Genomic DNA, 24,103 nt, shown 5'->3' on the forward strand with positions numbered 1-24,103 from the left:
TAGTTTTTCGAATCGGCGTGAAATGACACTTCGGCATGATCGGGAGAGTTCGTTTCTTCTTCATCTTCTTGAGCGATTACCGTGGCGAAATACACCATGCCACTCGAGCCCAAGTGGGCATCCCTCGGCACCTATTTACCCGAAGTTGAGGAGCCTCAAATGGGTGTTCGAAGGGTGTTTCCTCCGTTCATTCATTCGCCGGAAACGCATCTTTGCGGTGGATGATTGAGACACGTCCGACGACGGGCCTCGTCGACAACTCTAGGTCTAGGTGAACTCTTCGACTATGTAAGCGTTTGTCATAGCACTTTAACGGAGCGCCGATAAGGATTGCCGTTTTGTTTTCAAGTTCGTAACTTCTGCACAACTCGATACAAGGGTGCACAATCACTCGTGACAATAGATAGGACGGAGGAGAACTTTTAGGCTTTTCACGTCGAACAAAATTCGATCGATCATCGATATACAATTATTGTTTCGTTGAATGGATATGGGAATCTCAAATTTGACTATTTAATTGCCGCGTTATATATCTCAAGTATTCTGTACTTAATTGTACTTGTCCGATTTAATAATGAAATTATATATATAGCAACGTGTATTTCTATATTTATGTAAAATTAATATTTTATTTCTGCGAACTTGAATCATGATCGAAATCTTAATCAATTTTGCATATACTGTTTATTCTCATGATTTTTAATCAAATAAAATGTGTTCTCGTTTCTTCTACTAGAAGAAAAAATATTCTATTATGATTCGCTTTCTCAAATAAAATTGAAGTATGTTTTATATAAAATTGTTCTATAATATATTCTTTAAGGATTTTTTGAAATAAAAAAAGGAACTATAGAAATGGAAACTACAAGTTTACAAGATGCAGAAAAAATATAAAAGAAGGCAATAAAAATTTGAAAGAGCGAATCAAAACACAATACTTTTTCTCTTAGTATGAGAAATCGGAATACACGGAGCAAGTAGAGGAAGCCGGCAACCTCCGGCGAGCCGCTGCTGCTCGTCGTAATTGATTACGTCACGATGGCGAGAGGAGGACCACCCCGAAAGAACAAGAAGGGAAACGAGAGGTGGATATATAAGTCGGACGGATGATGAATGTGCTGTCTGAGCCGTCGCGTCAGCGAGGCTCTGTTGCCCGTTTGTAAACGAGCTTCCCATTTTTTTTCCACGGTTCTTTACGCGCTGCCAAAAGTATCAAACTGTCTGCGTACATCCGAAAACACTTTGCTCGTCGATCCTCGATTAGCGTTCGCTGATCACTTGCCATTCGACTTGCTCCCTCTAAAATTGTGCGCTTTTTATTCACGCGCAACGTAAAGTATACATAAAAGAACAAATTGTAGGAGTAACGAAACTAATTAGAAATTGTATAGATTGTAAGGCTGTGAAAAAGCATTACCGTATCTTTCTTTACATACGACAGTAACATATGCATATACATCCATATGGCATACATGCATAAAATATTTTATTCCGTACACGTGGAACATGATATTAATATTATTTTGTCATTCTTTTTATCATCTGGAATAATACACAATAGTATTAGTCTTAGATAAGTGTATCGCAGCTGTGGCAATGGAAATTAGTATATTCTTTCAGCTTATCGGTCATTATAACAAGATAATTCAAAGTATACTGATACGTATACTGATACTAGTTGAACATATCAAAGAACGACGAAAGAACAAAAAGAGAATCGATTTTTTACAGAGAATTTTTTACATATAATTCAAAGAGAAAAACATTTCCAGACTATGCTCGTTCGGAATAATGCATTTGTACAAGGTTTTATCAGAGCCAGTTGCGTTAACGTTGGATAAGAAAGTTTGCCTTGAGTATAACTATTGGAAATACATTATTACGTCGACAGATGAGAAGTTATCTTCTAACAATAAGAAATAGCGTATATATTATAATGAGTTTATACCGCAACAATATATCTGCGTTTGTTAGCACAGAATAAACGTCCTTGATCTAATTACACTGTCACGTACATATAGATTTCATACGTATGACGTACATTAAAACAAAGCGGTGCGCAATTCCAAGACAGTTGACCCTCGTTTGCGTTTAATTATGTTAGACATGTGCGAAGAACTATTTGCAAATGTCGCTTACGTGTTTCAACAAATGTAATGGTGAAAAAACTTTCTCTATGTTAAATACGCTGCAATAATTCTTCAAAGCGGTGCTTTATATGCTATTTTTATTTTTTTCTCTTTGAAAAATCTCTCTAACCAAAAGTTTGACTCGTGAAAATTATTGCTTTGAAAATAATCTATCCTTCTCTCAAAATATATATGTCATTTCCCTTCTTGATATTTCGTAATTTCTCGTATCTCGTGATTCTGATTGTTGCATATGAAAATACCGACAGAATATTAATATAAAATAATATATCAAAGAGAATTACAATGTACTAACAATGACTTGTCAGAGATCCGTAGAAAAACGGCGACGGACATTCAGAAAAATTTCGCGCGTGTTCGTTGATGCATCATGATATGGGAAAGGGTAACTGGGGTGAGAAAGGATCAAGGGACGACTAATGAAGTCCTAATAAACGGCGCCGAGGCAGGCACCCTCTCGGGCTTGATATTTAATACAAATGTTACAATATCAAAACACGTCCTCTGGGTCCGAATGCCCACTCGAGCGCACCCCTTAGTCGCGCGTGGTTAACACTGGGTGCCTTAAAGGCGCAGTATCGCGCACCCCCTTTGCGCTCCGTGTTGTTGTACCGACTCTAATACAAACGTATATATCCCTAGAATCCGCGTTGGGTCCACGACGAGGAGCTAACTATAATTCCCCGATGCTCTCTCGTGCTCGAACACAATGGCCGGGCGAGCGATGGCAAGGGGGCGAAAAGGAGAGAGAAAGTAGCCCTCTCTAAAGACGCGCCAGTTATTTGCGCGAGTTATTATCGCTCGTTAAGAACCGGCATTTGAAGCGCGTTTAACAATTTGCTCGCGTTCGCCCTCCTTTTCAGACTCCATTTGTTTCTTTAATTTACTGCTCCGCTTTTTGCCCGCCGCGATTTGCGAGGGATTCCTACGCGCGGTATTATCGGCAGATTTCTTTGCCCGAGAATTTCCGCTTCCGTTGCTTCAATATGCGTATCCCTTATGCCTCTTCTTTCTAGATTTTTATATAAAAAAAAAAAATAAAAATAAGTGTGGCGACTTATTAAAACATATACCTATAGACACGTTAATTCGTGAATTGTAACGCGATAGTTTACATTTATGTGGGGTAGTCTTTTTCTCCCACCCTTAGTTTTCTCTCTCTGTTTTTTTTTCTCTCTTTCGAAAACGAGGGAGTCCCATTCACGATGGGACATACACGCGAGAAATGGCTCGCGATTCTCGCGCCAGGCCCATTTTCGAAAGTCAATCGACCGTGAGCCCCCTTTTCGTCGATCGCGCGCGCTCGTAAATCTCCCTTATAACCCTCCGGGTGTATGCCAGTCGACGCGATGCGACGCGCCGAATTAGCGTCAACAGGATATTTTTGACAACCAACGTTGCTTTTTTCCTAACGGACCTTACGAGCGATAGATCTGTGTATGAAACCTATGTATACATATATATATATATATGTCCGCACTAACATACTTTATTCCATTTGACGATGGTTTCCAATCGATGTTTCAATGCAAGCTGAAGATTTAATCTTCTTTTTGTATTTTACTTTTTTTTTATATCTGTTACTATACTAGATTTAGCGCATAGGTTTATATATAAAACATTTAACAATTTTTATTTTTACTATGTATGAGATGGAAAGAAATCTAATCCTTTGCGGTGCAAAATTGTGATACAATTTATGGAAGAAATATTTATGGAAAATTATTTTCAAATTGTTAATTGTTATTAACTAACAAGAGAAAAAAATGTATTTTTTAAGAAATATCATAATATTGCAGCATGCAAAAAGAATTCTTCAGAATTCTTTCTCTTTATTTCTTACGATCGTATAAAACTAATCATATTTCTCATAATTAATTCCCGCAGTAATCAATTTTTCTAATTTATTATACGTAGAAAATCAGGATTCTTCTTTCATTCTTTTCACTAGATTCACAATCTTTCTCATCCAACCTCTTTATAAATGATTAAAAAATGAGAATATTTGTTATGTAATGACACTTGCTTATTTCTTACCTTATTTAAAAAGTTTCCCCAATTTCTTGAAAAAGATAGGTTCTCTACCCCAGAAAAATTAGGGCGTGGCATTCCACTCTAGGTGTCACCTTCGGATGCAGCTTTTGCGCGCGGCGGTGACGGGAATATAAAATATCTACGCGAGGGAACGCTTCTTTCTCTCTCTCTCTCTCTCTCTCTCTCTCTCTCTCTCTCTCTCTCTCTCTCTCTCTCTCTCTCTCTCTCTCTCTCTCTTTCTCTCCCTGACGTTTCTCTCGAGTGTCCCAAGACGGTGGCGTGTGTGCCTGCCTTGTCACCGGCACAATGAGTCGAAGATTATCTACGATGGGATTCGCTGACATTACGACGCTCGCGACCAACCCCCTGCGCTCGTCCTCCGCCACCCCGTCGCCCCCTTTCGCGTCGAGCGCGAAAAGAAAGAAAGAAAGAACCCGCCGTAGTCTCTTCTTCTCTCCTCTCCGGATTTGAGCTTCTGAACGGGAGGAGAGAAAATACATGATCTACGGCGACAGCGGTATTGTTCGTCGAAACGCGAAAAAGTCACCAGAGGCGGTGGAGCATTTCAACTTTTCACACCCCTCACGCGATTATTCGACGCGGAAGGGGAAATTGAGAAAATAATTCTGAGAAATATGATTTTTTTGTCGGAGTAATTTTTTACATCGCTCTCGATCTGTGTGTTGGTTCTCAAGAAGAAATGACTGTTTGAAAGTATAAGCACCAAGTATATGCGCGACCTTCATCTTTTCCGCAGGACACAGCGGGGTTAACCAGCTGGGTGGTGTCTTCGTCGGCGGCCGGCCACTTCCGGACTCGACGCGGCAAAAGATCGTCGAGCTCGCACATTCGGGTGCGCGACCATGCGACATCTCCAGGATACTGCAGGTCAGCAACGGCTGCGTCTCGAAGATCCTCGGCAGGTTGGTTGCAGTATTGCTTATTCTATTTCAAGACACATTATTCCCAATTCAAATCATTGTGCCCTTGTCGATTTAAATGGTCGAATCGTATCTTAATTTAGACTCTTATTTTAGAATTTTTTCAAAATTGTGAAAAGTACAAAAACATCTCAAAATTATAACAAAATTCAAACTGGTTAAAAGAAAGTTATAAGTAGGTTATTCAAACTAATTTAGACTCTTATTTTAGAATTTTTTTTAAATTGTGAAAAGTGCAAAACCACCTCAAAATTATAATAAAATTCAAACTGGTTGAAAGAAAGTTATAAGTAGGTTATTCAAACTCTTTCATGTTATACATAGCCATTGCGCCATAAAAAAGCGTAAAGTATATATATATATATATATATACATATACATATATATAATGGTTTTGCCCCCGCATTCTGCAGCTCGATCCAAATTTAAATATGGGGGCGCGATATACTTGGGATAATGTCCTATTATCAATATATTGATTTGAAGAATTTTTTCTCGAATTCCTACCGTATTGTACCGCAAATTATTATTGTTGTAGGTACTATGAGACCGGATCTATAAGGCCCAGGGCAATCGGGGGCAGTAAACCGCGTGTGGCAACGGCGGAAGTCGTCAACAAGATCTCGCTCTACAAAAGCGAGTGCCCGTCGATCTTTGCGTGGGAGATTCGAGATCGCTTGCTGCAGGAAGGCGTGTGCACGAACGACAACATCCCGAGTGTAAGTACAGTATGTTCCCTACAATATGTTCCGACATTTTTCTTGCTTTTACTTATGTTAAAGAAAAAAATTGATAAACCGATGGCTGAGCATATTTACCTGACACGGTAAACAAATTGACCTATACTCGATATGATTGAAAGAGAGTAAATATACATATATAGATCATTTTTCTATGTGGAAAAAAAAAAAAAAAAAATGCTTTTCATCGATCGCGAATGCGTAATGGAGTTATTTGTAAAAATTTGCAAAAACTCCATTCGATCATTCTACATCATCCGACGCGTTTTAAATCTGTTACAAAAGGATATATATATACCAGATTTTTCTGGTGGACCATAAAAAATACATCGCAAAAATGAAAACGCATAATTTCTTTAAGAAGCAGTAAAAATATACGACCCGTTCGCGCTTTAGGAAAAGATCCGTCGATCGTTAATTTACATAGTTAAAGCTCGCCGGCCGATTAAACACGACTCGACAGAAGTTTTCCGCGGAAGAATCGGTGTCGACAATACAAAGCGCGTCGCAAAACAGCCGTAATGGAGCCTGACTTTCGGCGGGCGGGCGAAGGTTGTAAACGCGCAGGCGTATTGTCAACGGGGGCTTTGTCTCTACTCACACAAAACAGGACCGCATTTCCATAGATAGCGCGAGTCGCACGCAGGAAGGGACGAAGAGAGGCGAGAGATGGAAATCAGTTTTCCGTGGGGTGGCGACCGGTTGTACAGAGGATGTTTATGCGAGCTGATGGGCGACGTGTGCAAACTCCACCCCCAGCTCGTCGCGGCTGATGTTGTTAACACGAGGCGGTTAATCGCGCAAACGGATGACGGACGATTTGGCGTTAACCGGTTCCGCCCCGACGGGTCCCCCAAACGCGAATCATTCTTCCCATCTCGCAATCGCGACATTCCACGAGATTCCGACAGAGAATCTCGTCTGTCGTTCAAACGTCTACTGCAATCGCACGGTTTTGACACATTAACGTTAAATGCGATTTTTTTTTATTATTATTATTATCGTTCCGCGATAAAGTATAGAGCTGCTGTTTTTCGTCGGGAGAGTAATAAAAAGTAAAGAGGAGCGAAGAGAACTATTTCCTATTCGCGTCTCTGGAATTTAAATGGTGAAAACCCGATGACATTTTATAACTCGAAGGATATCCAGACGAAGATGAAGACGAAGAAATTCATATCTTTATTAGGAATGAATAAATGCGAAAGTAGGAGTACGCAAACTGAGTTTGAAATATATAATAGGGCACATATGTTTAACGCGAAAGAAGCGTCCACCGAAAAGGAACTTAATACCGATTCCCGTAGAATCAATTAAGAGATTGCTCGAGAACGGTCGACGACGAGAGAGCGCGGATCAAAAGAAAATTCTCTGACGTCTTCCTTTTTTATGTCTCTTTTTTTCCAACCTGTGGAGAAAGAAAGAGCGAGGACCCAACCCTCCTCCCTCGTCCCCCTCAACCCCGCGATACGTTTGGTGTTCACGACGACGGGGTTGGTTCCTCCCCGTATACCGCCGTTGCCATGGATATTTGCATGCGTCCAATAAACGGTGGCTAAGGGGCTCTCGACTCGCTTAGGGTAAAAAGCGAAAGAGGGTCGCTAAACCCTCTTTCTACCCTCCCCCGACATTGCCCTACGCCGTTCCTCCTTGTTTCTGTATGCGTCGCGTCTCCTTCGTTCTATTCGTCTGCCTTCCTCGCCGAAGCTTGGCTGACTGGTTCCCTCCTTCGCGTCTTCGTAACAACGCCGAGGTGTACGCGAGCCACCCTCGTGGAGAGGCCACGGGTGAAAGTCGCAGGGAGGAGGGAAAGGATGACAGAACCGGGAGAGCATTCTTATCGACGTGAGAAAAAAAGTGTCAAAGGCTCGCCCCGTGAAAGAAAGCCGACGAGAGTTCATCTTCGCGGCTTCTTCCGTAGCCCTCTCCGTTCAAGAAAAATAGTAGACCTAAGCGATCCAAGCGTTTCAAGCAATTTGCAAAATTGCGAATTTTAGGTCATTAATTTTTTATGCATTTAATTCCATAACCCTAAAAAAAAAATAGTACTTTACAATGATACAATTCGTATCGATGTAGGTGATCTCTAGTCTATTTAACTTTCGGCTATATTTAGGTGTAGATATAAATCGTTGGCGAAGAAAAAGAAATGAAATGAAAAACGGTAGAAAAAGACGCAGGTATGTTACGGCGAGTCGTCAAAGGCGTGACTTTTAAGCATTTTAAGCGGTAACGAGGCGCCGACACAAACAGCGACGTTACAGAATTTCGCGTTTTAACAAATTACAGGAGAGCTTGCGGATTCCGCGGAGCGCGCCTTCGGGGCGTTGGAGGATCAAAGCCGGGCGCGTAATCCCGGCCGCGTTTGAGGATCTTGCGAGCGCTTCTGAACTTGTTGTGGGCAAGATTAACGTTTCTTTAATGGTCCGTGTAATATTCCATTACGTACAGTTCGCTCGAGAATTATTGCGCCGGGCAACGAGGCGTCGAACGAATCGAGAGCTAAAACGCGAAGCGATCGAACGGCCAAAAGGAATTTCAGTCTCACATTCAGCCAAGTCTTCGGATATTACATCGTTCATTTCTTTTGTAATTTCGAAAATGGATCAACACCGCATACTTTAACAAAATAAAATTTTATTCAATTCAAAGACTTTATTTTGTCTGAATGGTTGTAAAATTAATTTTTATAATAATTTTTTTCAGAAGTTTATATTTTGCCCTAACAGATGAATATATATATATTTGTCCATGTAATGTATATTTATTTACTGTGCTTTCTTACAAAGTGATTTTTCTAAAGTTATATATTCAGAAGAATTAAAACAAATTTTTATTATATTGTCTTTGAATTTTTATCACATATATGTAGCATCACGAAATATCTTGGGAGTGCATTTTTACAAACGTCACATCCGTCGTCGCATTCGAAAACTTTTGTACAGAATTCGCTTCTTAAACCAAAATATTCAGAAATCTTTCGTCTGAGGGGGAGCGAGATAATTCGCGAACGGGATTGATTCGAAAACGTTTCTACTCATTTTCTCTGATCCGTTTGTGCGTGTCCGTCCATGTGCGGTCATGTGTGCGTGTGGTAGACGATAGAAGACCTCGGTTCGAAGAGGAGAAAGAGGAGGGAAAAAAGAAAGAGGAAGAATGAGAGGAGGTACGCGAACGGAACGAAGGAACGTATTCCAGGCGAGCCGTGGTGATTGGGGGAAATTTCATTATTCTCAGACATTACCCCCGTTATTGTAATGCCATCAAATTGGATACGCTTCGTACACCTTGTGGAACGGGTGGAATATCTCGGGCTCTTTCCTCTTTCGCCGACTCTCTTTCTCTCTCTTCTTTCTTCTTCCGCTTTTTTTTTTTTTTTTTTTTTTTTCCGAAACGAAACTCACCCTGTTGCAGACTTTTTCATCTTGCTGCAATAATATATTCTATATGTACATCTTGTTCGATTTAGCTAAACAAAATCGGAAGATACACTTTTTGGGTATTTCAAACTTTTTACTTGCGTTTATCCATGTATTGTCCATGTATCTCGCGAACAAAAGTTTCTTACGTGTGCAGGTTGATGCTGTTTTAAAAATCTTGTTTGCGTCTCCAAGAATCTTGTTTCACGTTAAAGAAACACGATTCATTATTTATCACAAAGAAATTTTTCTCTCGCATTATACATACAGGTTGGCTATTATGATTCGTTCTACTTTCCAATCGAAAGCACAATTTAATTTAATTTCTGCTACAATTATTATTTAAGTTCGATGATAATAATAATAATAAGAAGTTGTCGTGGAAATTGATTCGACGATGCTCAATTAAATTATTCTCCATCTTTTCGAGATTTTGAGAAAATGTTGCAACAAGCAGATTAAGTAAAATTGTGCGAGAGCAACAGTTTTGTGTAGAACGATCGCATTCATCCTCTTTCGCGAGAAAGTTGAACGCGCGCGGAATTGTCGAATCGAGCCAATGGCTCGACAAACCAGTAAAGCCCGCAGGACGCGCGGAGACGGATTCGAAATGTCCTGCGGAGCTCCCGCTATCCGCTCCGTCGTGGAATACCGTTTCGGTCCCTGCCGGATTTGAATCTGGCACCCGGCGTGGCGGACGCGTTATTGGTTTACTCGCGCCACTGGCTCCGGGATGCCGACAGCGGCTCTCATTCGAGAACGAGGAAGAATTGCCTGTGAATCGCTCATTTTCGAAAGACGACGTGGTTCCTTCTTTCCCTCGTTCGCGAGAGAGGGCAAAAATTAGAGAAACTTCCATTTTTCCTATAGGTACTTGTCAATTTTTCAACTTTTTTTCACGCTTTTTGCTATAAATTCTTCAAGGTTTTAGTATCATATTATTATAAGATTTTATGTTAGTTAATAAAGATCGATAATATTATAGAGGAAGCTGAAGCTCGTTTGAATATTGTTTATCAATTAGAATTGTAGTAAATTTGCGAATCATACTCTCTTTTGAGAGAAAAGGAATGTTTTCTTCTTACAAAACTTATTGAACAACTAAGAGCGTCACTGCGAAACGAGATTACATTCGTTGACCAGAAAGGCCATGCGCGTCCATTCCAAGGGCTGACGTTGACATCTCGCTCCCATCGAGCATCTCCATATTATATCGCGCGCATCTTTCCTACAACATAAGAATTACGTCGGTATTTCGCAATAATGCTGCCTGCTCGTAATCAGATTCCTATTAAATTCATTATTCAACACTCGTAATTCTTGAAAGTCGTTCTATCGATACGGATTTTTGTCGAGACGCTAACAAATAATACAGCGTTATAAAATAAATTTTTAATTGATAATAATGTATAAATCATATATAAAAAAATCTCATTCTCTTCGAAGGCAATATATTCATACTTTATTGGCTTTTTCTTCGCCGCTTCTCGTACAATTTGAATATTCGAGCTTGCCGCGATTCAATTTATCTGGCGTCGATTTTTTGGCAAAAGCGCGCCTCGATGACAACATTCGTCATCCGCGGAGAACCCGCTGTCAAGCGAGAGGAGCGCCGCTGCGCCGACGAGATTACATTTGTCGAGGTGGCCAGCACCGTCGTTCCGGCTGGTTCCAGGCAGTCCGATCCCGCAGGGGTGAGGAAAGGGAAAGGGGTTGGATGTCAATGCCGCACCGTCGCCGCCGCCGCCGCCCAACCCTTTTAGTACGCGAAATCGCGCGATACACAGGCCGGCAGCCGGCCGCTCCCATTCCCTCGACGCAAGGGTGGAAAATCACGGGTACCACGACAGAATCGGAATGGGGAGGAGGGTTTCCCGCGCGATGGCTGTGCGCTGTCCCTGTAATTAATAGTCACCCACCGCCGACGGACGGCCCGAGAATCGAGTGTACACGCTGTCGGAGCGAATCGGACAATTGTTTAAGCGAGTGGCCATCTCCCGCTGTCGACGTCTCCATCTATTCCAAGAACGCCCTCGATCGCGCGCGTATCGTTTGCGACACGGGGACGTCAGCAAATTCGACGGGATTTTCTAACGTCTTATCAAAGAAATGGAATTATTAGAAATTCTCGTTGCCGCATTCAATCTTATTTCGTTACGAAGCATAGGAAATTAATTCCACAAGCCGCTCTGCCGACGCGCGACGGGTGATTAAAAGGAAGGTCTTGAAGCTCGCGCGTGGAAGAAAAAGACTTTAGCGGCGAGAAGGATTCGTTCTCGGTAAGAGGTGAAAGGGTCGAGGATGGAGAGAGGGGTGAAAAGGGAAAAGAAGGAGTGCCCGAGGGATCGAGGGGAAGAGAGTGGAAGTTAGTGGCGGCTCGGTGAGAAATACATAATGCAGTAGCCGGACGTCTCCGACACCCCCTAACTCACCCTTCTCCGGGCGAAGAAGAGGAGGGTTGATGCTGCTCTGCCGCGAAAAAGAGAAAGAGAGAGGTTGGCCACGGCGACGATGGTGTAGGTGAAGGAGAAGGAAGAGGTTGGTAGCGCGCGCGAGTGTACGAAGGGGTGCATTGATTTACGCAGCCGGGGCAAGGCGAGGGTGTCTCCAAGGCGGACGTGCAGGGGCCAACAATTCACTCGCCTCGGGTTCCAGGAACCATCCATTACTTTGGTTCTTCCACCGCCACCCCCTAGAGCTGTCTCCCCCGGCATTGTTGCGGTTACTTACCGCGTCCATCGAGAACGTAGCTATTGTCACGAGCAAGTCGCGTGGCTCTCTGCTAAACGCCGTTCGTGTCTTCGCGTGACATTGATTCGATGAAGAATTAGATCTTGCGACTTGAACAATCATTTTTCCTCTCTCCTTTGTTCGGAATGTCGAATCGAAAGGTAGCGTTTCGAACATTCAATATTTTATTGCGCTATTAGATTATGTGGAATTCGCATTAAAGAAAGCCACGGAGAAAACTCTCCAACTTTCAAGCTGATTTTGTATATAAAAGAATAGTGTGTGCACAAATTGATTTTTCTGATGAATTCAAAATAATGGGATTGAATAATTTAATTGCTGAGAAGTAAACATATGTCCATTTTGGTTATAAATTTATCTCAGAACTCTCTTATTTCCAAGTAGAAATTATTAACAAAACAAATCATACATATACAATTTTGTATTTTTAATTATAAAACGAAACCAATTCTTTCTTTATTTCGGATATATTATTGAATTATATTATTACGCCAATCTGCGTGATATATAATATTCATTAATAACATAAATAATTAAAAGACTCGTTTGAAATGGAGGGCAATCGATCGAGGAGATTCTATTCTCGACAATCGAGAAATGTGTACGGATGAAAAAAAGCAGATTTCTCTTCGAAAGAAATAGAGGGGATAGCTTTCTCTGTCGAAGTGGTTAACGTCATTTTAACCGCTGACTGGCTCTCGCAACCCTATCCGCGTTCCGGCGCGGCGTCGCTGTTCGAGTTCATCCACCGTGCACCGACTGTCCCGTCCAATCAGGTCATCGTCATCATCCGCGTGAACCATACTCGTATATACGCGAACTGTACGCGGCTAAAGAGTATCGACTTTCAGCCTTCCCGACCGACGAGAGACTATCGGACATTGGAATCTCTCTTCGTAGCAGAGTCCCTTTTTTCAAAACTGGTACGGGTTTGTTTCTTCTCTCATCAAGCCTTGCCTTTTTTCCCCTATCTCCAACAATCTCTCGATATTCCCGCGAGAAAGAGAGAGATTATTAGATTCCTTCGTCGTTCTCCTCATCATTCTTTAAAGAGAAACACCGCCGTGCTTCTCTTTACGCCATGCTTCCCAAATATGACCGGCCACCCGATCGATCATTATTCTCTCTTTCGCGTCAATCCAGTTCTTTGATCGGTACATATAACCAAAAATATCAGCTTCTTTCTCGGGAAACGTCAATTCGATCAAGAATTGCAAAAGACAAAAATCAGAAAGAATTGCTATCTAATAGTCTATAGTCGCATTCATCTTCATTTATTAGTTTCATGTTAAAACACTCGGTACATATAACCAAAAATATCAGCTTCTTTCTCAGGAAACGTCAATTCGTCGATCAAGAAATGCAAAAGACAAAAATCAGAAAGAATTGCTATCTAATAGTCTATAGTCGCATTCATCTTCATTTATTAGTTTCATGTTAAAACACTCGGTACATATAAATATCAGCTTCTTTCTCAGGAAACGTCATGTCGTCGATCAAGAATTGCAAAAGACAAAAATCAGAAAGAATTGCTATCTAATAGTCTATAGTCGCATTCATCTTCATTTATTAGTTTCATGTTAAAACACTCGGTACATATAAATATCAGCTTCTTTCTCAGGAAACGTCATGTCGTCGATCAAGAATTGCAAAAGACAAAAATCAGAAAGAATTGCTATCTAATAGTCTATAGTCGCATTTATCTTCATTTATTAGTTTCATGTTAAAACACTCGGTACATATAAATATCAGCTTCTTTCTCAGGAAACGTCATGTCGTCGATCAAGAATTGCAAAAGACAAAAATCAGAAAGAATTGCTATCTAATAGTCTATAGTCGCATTCATCTTCATTTATTAGTTTCATGTTAAAACACTCATCGGCGCCGAGGAACGCGTGGCGGGTTCGTTAAACGTCGGCAAAATGGGACACGTGGCTCTAGGCAAAGCTGGAGCATCCTCCCTCTTTTCCTCCGGATCGGCGCAAGAATCCGAAGGAGCCGTAGGGGTTGCTGCTGGTAGCGCTCGCTCGCTCTCTCTCTCTCTCTCTCTCTCTCTCTCTCTCTCTCTCTCTCTCTCTCTCTCTCTCTCTCTCTCTCTCTCTCTCTCTCTCTCTCTCTCTCTCTCTTTCTCGAGCAGGCAATAACGGTGGGACGCGTGGCGTCCACGCCACCCCCGTGCCATCCGAGGGCACCCCCTGGCGCGCCGCTAAATACCGAGTGCCCCTCTCGGACGACGAGCGCCACCCGATGGCGGTGAGCCCCTTCTTCGCCGCCTTGGAGGTAGTCCCTTATATGGCGGTGAGAGCCGCTACCCTCGGCCGTTCCAGATTAAAAGCTGTGATTATACGTGGCATCAGACACCCTTCTTCCTCCCTCCGCGCTTTTCTTTCTTCCACCTCGTCTGTCCTTTTTCCGCCGCCGCTGTTGTATTTTGAAATCGCCTCTATACTCTTGCCTACCCTTATGCCGCCTTCTCTCTCCTTCCGCCGACTGTATTTCACTCTCCCCGTGGCTCTTTCTGTTTAAATTGCGAATACCGCGCGTTCCTCTCGGCTTCTATTTAAATGTAATTTGTATCTTGCTCGCGCGCGCGCGACCATTCGACTCCTCTCGTCCCTAAATCTCTCTTGTTTCTCTCGCTATCCATCCGTACGCGACTAAACACGTGTGTTCACGGGGGATGAGTCTTTTTTTCGTATATTCTATTGAGTTTGTACCAAATGAGACGCGTCAATTAATATTCGCAATTTTTGTCGTGTAATAATCGTAATTTTTAACAGTAGCAAGATATATTTTTCTTATACAACTAGAACAACACAAGCGCGCGCCATTCTTCACTTTTGTATTAAAAAGATTGATATTTAAAAAATTAAGAAAAATCGAACTCCATTAATCTTTTGACAGAAATCAGCTCAAAACTGTTAAAAGATATGAATCTTTAAATAATATATTATTAATACAAATTAATTAATAATACTAAAGTAAGGTTTTTTTATATAGATAAATAACTTTAAAATTAGATAATTAAATAATTATTAAAATGCTTTATTAATAATCAATTAATATGTTGAATATTTTTAAGCAGGCTTTAAAATATGAAAAAGCGTCAACGCTTATCATATATTCGAAAATTCGAGTTTTTTTGGGTTAAATATATATTTAGTGACAACCTATGGTCGAAACTATGTTACAGAACTATAGAACTCGTCGAAAACTTATATTGTTCAAATTTTGAAGAAATGTGAAGTGATGTGCTAACTTTCAAACCAAGTTATCGAGACAGCCAATTAGCATCGCGAAAAAGCGACAACAATAAACTTCGAGAGATGCGATTATCAACTTTAGAAATGCCCTTTTTAAAAACGGATAAAACGGAATTTATCGTACATAATAATTATAATTTTCGTAGTGTATAATTTTTTAAGTACATACAATCTTTTTATCATATCATAAATTATGATTTTTATTATATAAAATAATTCTGGGATACATGAATCGTTCTAAAAAGAAACCATTGAAAACCATAGAAAAAAATCGTATTTAAAAGTAATCACTTCAATATCTAATTGAAACATCAATATAATATACCTTTTACTTACACATATTAAAGTAATTTTTTATCAGTATGGGTTGAAAAAATAAATTATATATACTTGTTTTTAAATATATTCTACCAAAAAATAATTTTAGATAGAAAGAACTAAAAATGGACGAAAAATTTTAACAAAAAATTTTAAATAATTGAAAATTGTAAAAATAATTGCTCTAACAATCTCAGTTTTTATCATATGTATTTTTAACAGTAATTTTTTATCCATTTCATAATATTTCTTATCTTACATCAACATTTCATTATTCTCTTCTCCCTTTTTTCTCTCACTCTCTCTCTCTTTCTCTCTCTCTCTTCGTACCGATAATATTCCACACTACCAGGATACGATCCACGACGTGGGGCTAGGACCGCACTAAGTTTCTTGGTGGTCCGTGCGATAAATCAAACCGACTATGATAACTCCTGGAATAATGGCTCGCGAGATAACGATACACCGGGTGGAATCGTCTCCGTCGTCTGGAATTGGCTCGGATACTTTCGCGCCTCGTTCGCACGTTATGCTATTCCACTGTGTCTCAAACTTTTGATTTAAGAGTAATAATAATTGCATCTCTTTCCTCGTTAATTAAAAATTTTAACTTGACTTATTTCACTCACTATCTCAGTGATTATCGCTGACTGCAATATTTTCGCGGCAAAAGGACCATAATCTCCAAGCGTCGTCTATCTTTTTATGTATCCTCGAGAATTTTAATTTAATTTAAATTCAAGTATAATGTATTATTTTATCAATTTACAAATTTTCGAAAACTTTTCATACAATAATAGATAAGATGAAATAAAAAAAAAGATAGATGACATCGAAAATTACTTTATGGCTGTCACATTTGTAATCGAAAGGGCATACACATTGATCAGTTATTCGTCTCGATGAATGAAGGTGCGACATGAATATTTCGAGTTATCAGATCGAATTAACTGGGGTCCCGTTAACGCACGGCTGTCACAGACGCGCATAATAGAGACGTCAGTCTCTACGATCGCCTCTCTCGCAGTTTTTTTTTTCTTTCGTCTCCAATCTGATCCCGGCAGAGTTTCCCACGCGACCCGGGACGGTGACTCTTTGTACGACAACGTTGCGCTATATTGCAAAGGGTGCAGAATTTATACTCTAGAAATCCCCGTATCGAGCGGGGCCACGTGGCGCGCCTGTTACTGCACTTTTGCGAATCTCCGAATTGGTTACGATCGTAATTGCGAGAATAATCGCCGAGAAATTGCGCGCCTTTCTTCGCCACGTCGTATCGCTGTGCCCTGATCGCCATGGTATTAATTCCAACAAAGAAGAAATGGGGATTTTAAGCTTATTATTTCTCTTTAGTCTCACGACAGTTTTTATATATATATATATATTTTATTTCGGTATTTTTATTATAATTTATTACCAAATTTTATTATAGTTCTCAATATTATAATATTATAGTTCCTTACTGTACGAAGACTTCAATTATATCAGAATTTATTAAGAATGTTTTTTTTTTATTTCTGACAAAGAGAATATCTGTCAAAAAAATTCGCAAACAATTTGTGATTGTATAAAAATCTGATTTAATCGTAACCACAATATATAGTATGATACTGTCATTATTTCGAGGACCCATGATTTTGAGAGATCGTCCACCTCTATTCTCTCGATCGACACAGGGGTGGCTTAATGACAGGTTATGGCATTTTGCTCACTTTCGACTCGTGCATACGTTATACGCGGCTATATATATATATGTATGCGAGCAGGATGCAGAATGTCGCCAGGCAGCACGTGCCGGAGTATCCTCGCATCCCCAAAGCTTCCCACTCCAAACACGCGCGGGAAACGCGGAGATATAATATGCGAATAATGTAAGTCCCGATTAACGCGCCGTGTCAATGGAGAGATCATAGATTTCATAACGCTGCCCGTCTCCATTCTCGTTAAAATCCGATTATCACGGCTTGGGTTCATCACGATACTCCTCTCTGTAAAATTACATCGTGCCGGTATTTGAAAATACGCGAAGAGAATATATGATTAATTTGTATTATATACAAAGAATCATACGGAAAATTATATTTCTCGTCAAGAAGCTCTTCTATCTTTGAAGATAATGACGTGAGAAATAATAAAATTTTTGATCGTATCCTTTGTCATCGTTAACTTTTAATACAAGTAAAAATTCTAACTAAATTATATACAATATTACATTTTATTATTTTTCACATTCACTCTTCCTTGTTATACAGAATGAAATGAAAGATTTGTATCCCTCCTTGGGTATTTAACACTGACGCATTTACAAACTGCTTTTGTGTCTCTTCTAAGTGTGCTCCCTGACTTTTGAATAAGTTTTATGAAGTGCTGCTGATTACGCGTGTCGAATCGCCCGGCTATTATTTCCAGGATGTTTTCGCGATAATAAAGCCGTGCTGTATGGCGGGCTCATTCGGACCCCCAGGATAACGGAAGTAGTCTGAATGGAGAGGAAAAGAGAAAGTCGTGGCACCCTCGTGTTCTCTCCTTCCGCTCTCTTCACGGTTAACACCCTCGTCTCATACATATACATATGAACGAGCCGTGGCAGGAAATACGCGACTACCGCGAATAAGCACTCGTAAAAATTGCAGCCGCCACTCTCTTTCTCTCGACGCAGAGACCCGACGCGTTAAAAGATAATACACGCACTATTACGCGTGTAGGCTGCGCATCCGTATATATCTTATGGTGATATATTATAGTGATTAAAAATCCTCTCTTTCTGCCCGCGCGTTCAACATTACGAAAATCCAATTTTACGCAACATACAAGTAACATGATCAACAAAATTGATCATTTTTCCGGATTAAAAAAAAAAGAGATTTATTTTGACAGAAGACTGACATATCATAATGAAATCTTTTTACTAAATTTGCGTTCATATAAAGAGTCACGTATTTAAAATAGAAACAGATATTAATATGATGTATAATAGATGCAGTTGTACAAGACTATTTCCGAGTCTTTTATAGATCGTTAAAACGCGATTTCCTCTCAAAATCGTGCTGATTTTCGCGGTAAAAGAGATTTCCCGTCGGACAACTATCGCGGTGATGTCACGTGAGAGCAATATTATGACGTCTCTATCCAGCACCCTCTTTAAGAGATCGGCCACCCTCGAGCTTTTCACGCTTCATGCTAATTTCATCGATCCAAGCCGGCTTCTTCCTCTCGCGTCGCGTTTTAAGCCCTCGCCGCGTGTCCGCCTTTGTGCGCACGAGGATGAAGGATAATATCTACGTTCCTTTTATACACTATTCGCGTATCACATCGCTCGGCTCTACCGTGCAAAAATGTGTCGAGAATCCCATTGTCAGCGATGAGCCAATAAAGCACACGAGTCCTCGTCCGCGCGTCTTCCATTATCCATCCCATCTTAATGCCAGTGTTTAGATAATTACACAGTGAATTCATTTCCGCTAATAAATATAACTCTTAAAGGGCAATACATTTATTTTTATTATATATATTCTTTGAGACGAAACCAACAGTCCGCTCTTATAAAAAAAGTCAGCTCGAAAAACTAACAATCTGTCATTAAAATTTAATTTCGAAGTAGGGTAGTTTGCATTATACGTTTAGAAGAACCTTTCTAGATCTTCGAGATCGCTCCAAGAAGGAAGTGTCTCGAAGTTTCGCGAGTGCCTGCCTGGCTTACCACAAAAACGGGTCCATTGTGGTATCGATTTCCACAATGCGCAACGATCTCTACGAATATAATAACGGGGGTGACATACGTCGTATAAATATATCGCAACGGTTGAGAAGCACGATATTTGCGGTTGACGTCAATCAAAAAACGGTCAAACAGTCCGGACACTCGATGTCACGTGATTGTCCCTTGACAGGCAGCCGTCGCTCGTTGGGTTTCTGCGGCTTTGTCGCCAAGTGCTTTCTTTGTGCGACAACGACTTTTCATTGTGGATCGATTTTAACATCGACGAACTTTGCAAGCGCGGCTCGGAATCATCGAAGACCCAACTTCCGAAACCTAATCGCAAAAAATTGCCCAATGAATTTTTTCACGCTCCGATAAGAACGCATAGTAAAGATATCATACGCGTATCATCAAAATTAAAATACCAGCGGAAAATGAAAAAAATTAAACATTTTATTTCCCATTTTACGTGATGTTTTCTCAAATATTTATCGCGTTTATCAATAAATATAGTTGCCAATAATTTCAGATCGAAAGCATATATTATCACATAATCTCTTTGTTTTCGCTCCTCGGTTCGTCATCTACCGATCATCTGATCGAATCCTCTCTTAGATCGGAGATTGTTAATTTGCTGACGGAAGGTAATTTGAATGTTCGGAGGATCGAGGAGACAGGATGTTTTGGACATCGGACGTGGATGTCGGAGACAAGACGAGGGGAGAGTGCCGGTGACGTCTCTTTCGCGTCAGCGACGGAGAGACACGACGAGATCGTGCGGTTGTGGTGGTGATGGTGGCCGTCGTGGGCGCCGAGGGGGATGACGCTCTGGCTCCGGTGGTGGGTCCGAGATGTCAGCTCGTTTCAATGCCGTGGAACCCTGACACCGGGTCTAACAAACCCCAGGGAACGAATATCTCCTATGACCGATCCGGTGTTCTGTCACCGGCCTCCGCCTTTCTCTTCGTCCAATCCGACGCCTGCAATAAAACATAATCGAGATGCAATGGATAATTGTAAACAAATTTCTTTAGACGGGATTTTTTTATAAACTCATACCTTAGTTTTGATAATAGGTTAATAACTGATTTATTTTTCTGTGGAATTTTATTTTTTTTTTATTGATAGTTTCGTTTTTATTTAAGAATTTTATTAAACAATTCTTGATATCTTTCAAAGATTTTATTAAGTGTGAAAAACAGGAATCCAAATATAGGATTCATCAATTTTACGTTTTTGTTGTATGAAAATTTTTAATAATTTTCTTATACAACTGGAATTGATAATACTTTTTAATGAATTTTTTGAGAAGTTATTCCTTTCTCTTAAAACTTTCAAAAAAATTTTAATTTAAAAAAATATTTAATTTATTGAAACGTAAAAAATATTTATTCAAGAACTAAAAAATCTTTCAAAATGTATCTCGAAATCTAGAATTTTTTACAGTAAAAGAGTCAAATCTTTATCAATTGTATCTAAATTTGGAAAATGAGATTTATTCGTTTTGCTTTAATAAAAATGTCAGAAATCAGTGATTTAAATTAGAGCATGTATAACAATTTGTTATTTTTAAGATACAAATATTATTCCCGTTAAATAAATTTTCTATCGAAAGAAGTTTTGTAAATCCATTAAATCTCGATACTTTTAACAACGCGAAAATGGTTCAAATTGAAAAGTTTGACATTTTACTACGCTCTAAATACAGCATCGATTGCCACGACGTGCGTAGCGTAATACAAGAATGCAAGGGAATAAATTGCAAAACTATCGGCAGCAGGAGGACGTACCGCTTAGTTTCGTGAAAATTCTTTTACGACTTTGTCGGGATTTATACGAGCTGTAAGTGACAGAAGCGACGAAGGCAGTCTGCAGAAGAAGACAAATAAAAGATACGAAAATAAAAAGAGCAACTCCGACTTAAAGGACATCGTAAATTTTTCGCCCCCATAGATATTTCATCGTTCGTAATTCTCGTAATCGTATATACACGCACAAAATAGTTGGATTACCCGCATGTATTGTGCAATAAATAAAAAAAATGAAGTAATTTTATTCTACGCAAGTAGAGAAATTCAATTCAAAATGATATATCTATATAAAAAAAAAATTAAAATTAAAAATCTCTCACAAAATCCGTGAGTGTATACATTTTTATTTTGAACGTTCAGTCAAGGGTACTAGAGCGCAAATAATAAGACACAATGCTGTCATTTTCGCAGTATCTTTACTCGCGATATATGTGTAACGTGAAATTTGTTCTCCCGGAAATTTCCTGCGGAAATTCTCATATCGTAGGAGTATCGAACATGATAGACTGTGGGCGTTATCGCACTTAAGAGCGATCGCGAGTTCCGGTATATGCATGCGAAATACGGCGCGCGTAGGGAACGTAAACTCGCGCGTCGCGAATGCGCGAGTGCGTACTTACGTCGGCAGAAGCCAAGTCCCCTTGGAGTGGCGCGGAGACGGATATAATTGAAGGCGGAGGTAATTAACTCCCTCGTGCCGCGTCGGCAGCCGCTCACCGCATCGTTTTAATTACCGCTCTCGTCGCATTTCATCGGGCAGAAGCTTCCAGGGAGAGAATCTTCATCATATTCTCCGCACATTTCGTGTTTATGATAAATCTGATATCGCAACGAGAGAGAAAAGATATCGATAACCCTCTAGACATTCTTTTTTTGCGAAATTTTCTTGCCATTTAAAACTTTGGGATGAGAAAGTAATTTAGCTGAACCAAAAGAGATGCTAATCAAGAGAAAATCAATCAAATTTCATCTAAGGAAGTCAGTAAAAATTTTAGATCGATTGAATTTAATTGAAAGCTTTTATCTTCATTTTCTACATAGTGGTGTCACTTGGTAATTCGACCATACGCAATTAATAATAGACGCAAGATCTTAATTTGTTTTGATTTCTTTGCATATTCATTGACGCAATATGAAAATTGCTCCGTGCGCGCCCCCTTTTCGCAAGAAACATCGCAAAATCCACGATACACGAATGAGTTAGTTAAGCTCGCCAGAGTATATCGGCTATACGTTCATTTAATTAAGCCGGGGCGTATAGTTAACCTGTTTTATACATCGGTAAATATATTCGGGTTCCAGGTGTCCTCGATCAACAGGGTACTGAGAAATCTAGCCGCGCAGAAGGAGCAGAGGCAGCAGCAACAGCAACAGCAAGGGGTGGGCGCTGTGGGGGTTGGCGTCGGTGCCGGCAGTCCGGCGGAGAGTGTTTACGATAAACTCAGGCTATTAAACGGACAGACCACCGGCTGGCCACGTCCCAATCCCTGGTAAAACTAAAATTCAAATACCCTCAGTACTTGGTGTAACAGCATTGTGCGGAATATATATTGCGTGACGTACAATTCAAACTGGAGAGATAATCATTTCTTATAGGCTTTTTATATTCTCTTTCAACACGTCATATGTCATAGCATATTTATATTGTGAAATTGTGACACAATAAAAAAAACTTTTTTTTCTTTTTCAAGTTAAGAAATGTTTTTTAGTGTTTTTAATTTAATTTAATTCTAAAAAAAGGTAGTAAATAACAAAAATGTACAGTAAGTAAATTATATATTATGTAGGATTAAGACACTGAGAAGACTTTATATTGCTAAGAACAAATTATGTTTTTTTTTTTCAGGTATCCATCGAGTGCGGGAAGCCCTTTTTCCTCGATACAATCTAGTTTGAGTCCGAGCCATTGTTCATCTCTGCCACCAGATCCAGCGGACATATTGCACGCGAAGAAAGGTAAGTCCACGCATCTTCATAATTCGGGGGCCTTTTGTTTTAATAAACACAGACTCTCTCTCTCTCTCTTTTTCTCGATCGTTCAATGACTCTGTTAGGAAGAAACGAGAGTCAAAAACCCTAATAAGCATTATTACGGTTCGCTATAAAAGCATTCCGTACTTTTAGAGACCATTGTAGGAAAAGATCTCCCATACGACGAGAGCCTTCGACAATTGTTGGCGCCCGGTATTTCGGTGTTTACTGCGTTAAAGCGTCAGCGTGAAACGCAAATACGCGTGCGGCGTGGTGGCCACAGGCGGCCGACGGGAGCGTTTTAATTAATTAATCTGTCGGACCAAACGATACTAATATCAATGTAATTCCGTCGGTGGGTCCCGCGGTTTGCCGCACGCGTGTGTGCGCAACGCTTTTCCGGTAATAATTTTCCGGTAACGTTTAAGCCCGGTCTCTTCGCGAGCGTATAGAGGGACAGAGAAAACGCGAGGCGAGCCACGAGAGAAAGAGAGAAACAGAGGAGGCTGTGGGGTTGCGCAGAAACGTGGTTGCAGTCGACCGACCAACCCACGCGAAACTACTCCACCTCCGACATCGTATTCCCCTTTTCTCCCCCATCACCCGTCGTTCCCTTTGCCGGCTACATCAAACGCGTGCGATTTCTTTCTCCGCGTTTTTCCGTCGCCACCGTCTCGACACCGGGGGTGCGTCAGACACGCAACGGAAAACAGCCCTTTTAATTTTTTATGTGGCATCCCGCGAGTCTTATCGCGGAGAGAAATTCGCGACTGTTTACTCCCGCGATAATATAAAAAAAAAATGCGTCGCTTGACGAAGTTCGATGAAGCGACGTGTTAATGATATTTTTGCAACGTCTCAGATTTTCTCGTAATATTAATTGCATGATTGTGATACATTTTGTTCCTTCAGCAAGATCTTCGAACCAAACTTAAACATTGTTAAAATAAATCAAATCTGTCTCATTTTCAAAATGATATAGTGACAAAATAAAATATTTATAATAAG

General features: G+C 40.3%; 1 protein-coding gene across 6 annotated transcripts in view; it reads left to right on the plus strand.

Annotated features, from left to right (window-relative positions):
* Positions 1 to 24,103, plus strand: part of LOC114935742 (paired box protein Pax-6) — a 123,491-nt gene that overhangs the window by 62,384 nt on the left and 37,004 nt on the right. For all 6 annotated transcript variants that reach the window (XR_014924528.1, XM_085481758.1, XM_029308671.2 and 3 more), the window contains 4 exons: positions 4,942 to 5,107; positions 5,664 to 5,844; positions 22,427 to 22,614; positions 22,971 to 23,080. Coding sequence is in view for 5 of the 6 variants with exons in the window: in XM_085481758.1 (XP_085337884.1) it covers positions 4,942 to 5,107; positions 5,664 to 5,844; positions 22,427 to 22,614; positions 22,971 to 23,080 (645 nt within the window). In the remaining variant the exon portion in view is untranslated. The remainder of the gene's footprint in view (positions 1 to 4,941; positions 5,108 to 5,663; positions 5,845 to 22,426; positions 22,615 to 22,970; positions 23,081 to 24,103) is intronic.

Source organism: Nylanderia fulva, unplaced genomic scaffold (assembly GCF_048542155.1).
Source record: "Nylanderia fulva isolate GAGA-0341 unplaced genomic scaffold, ASM4854215v1 Scaffold19, whole genome shotgun sequence".
NCBI lineage: Eukaryota > Metazoa > Arthropoda > Insecta > Hymenoptera > Formicidae > Nylanderia > Nylanderia fulva.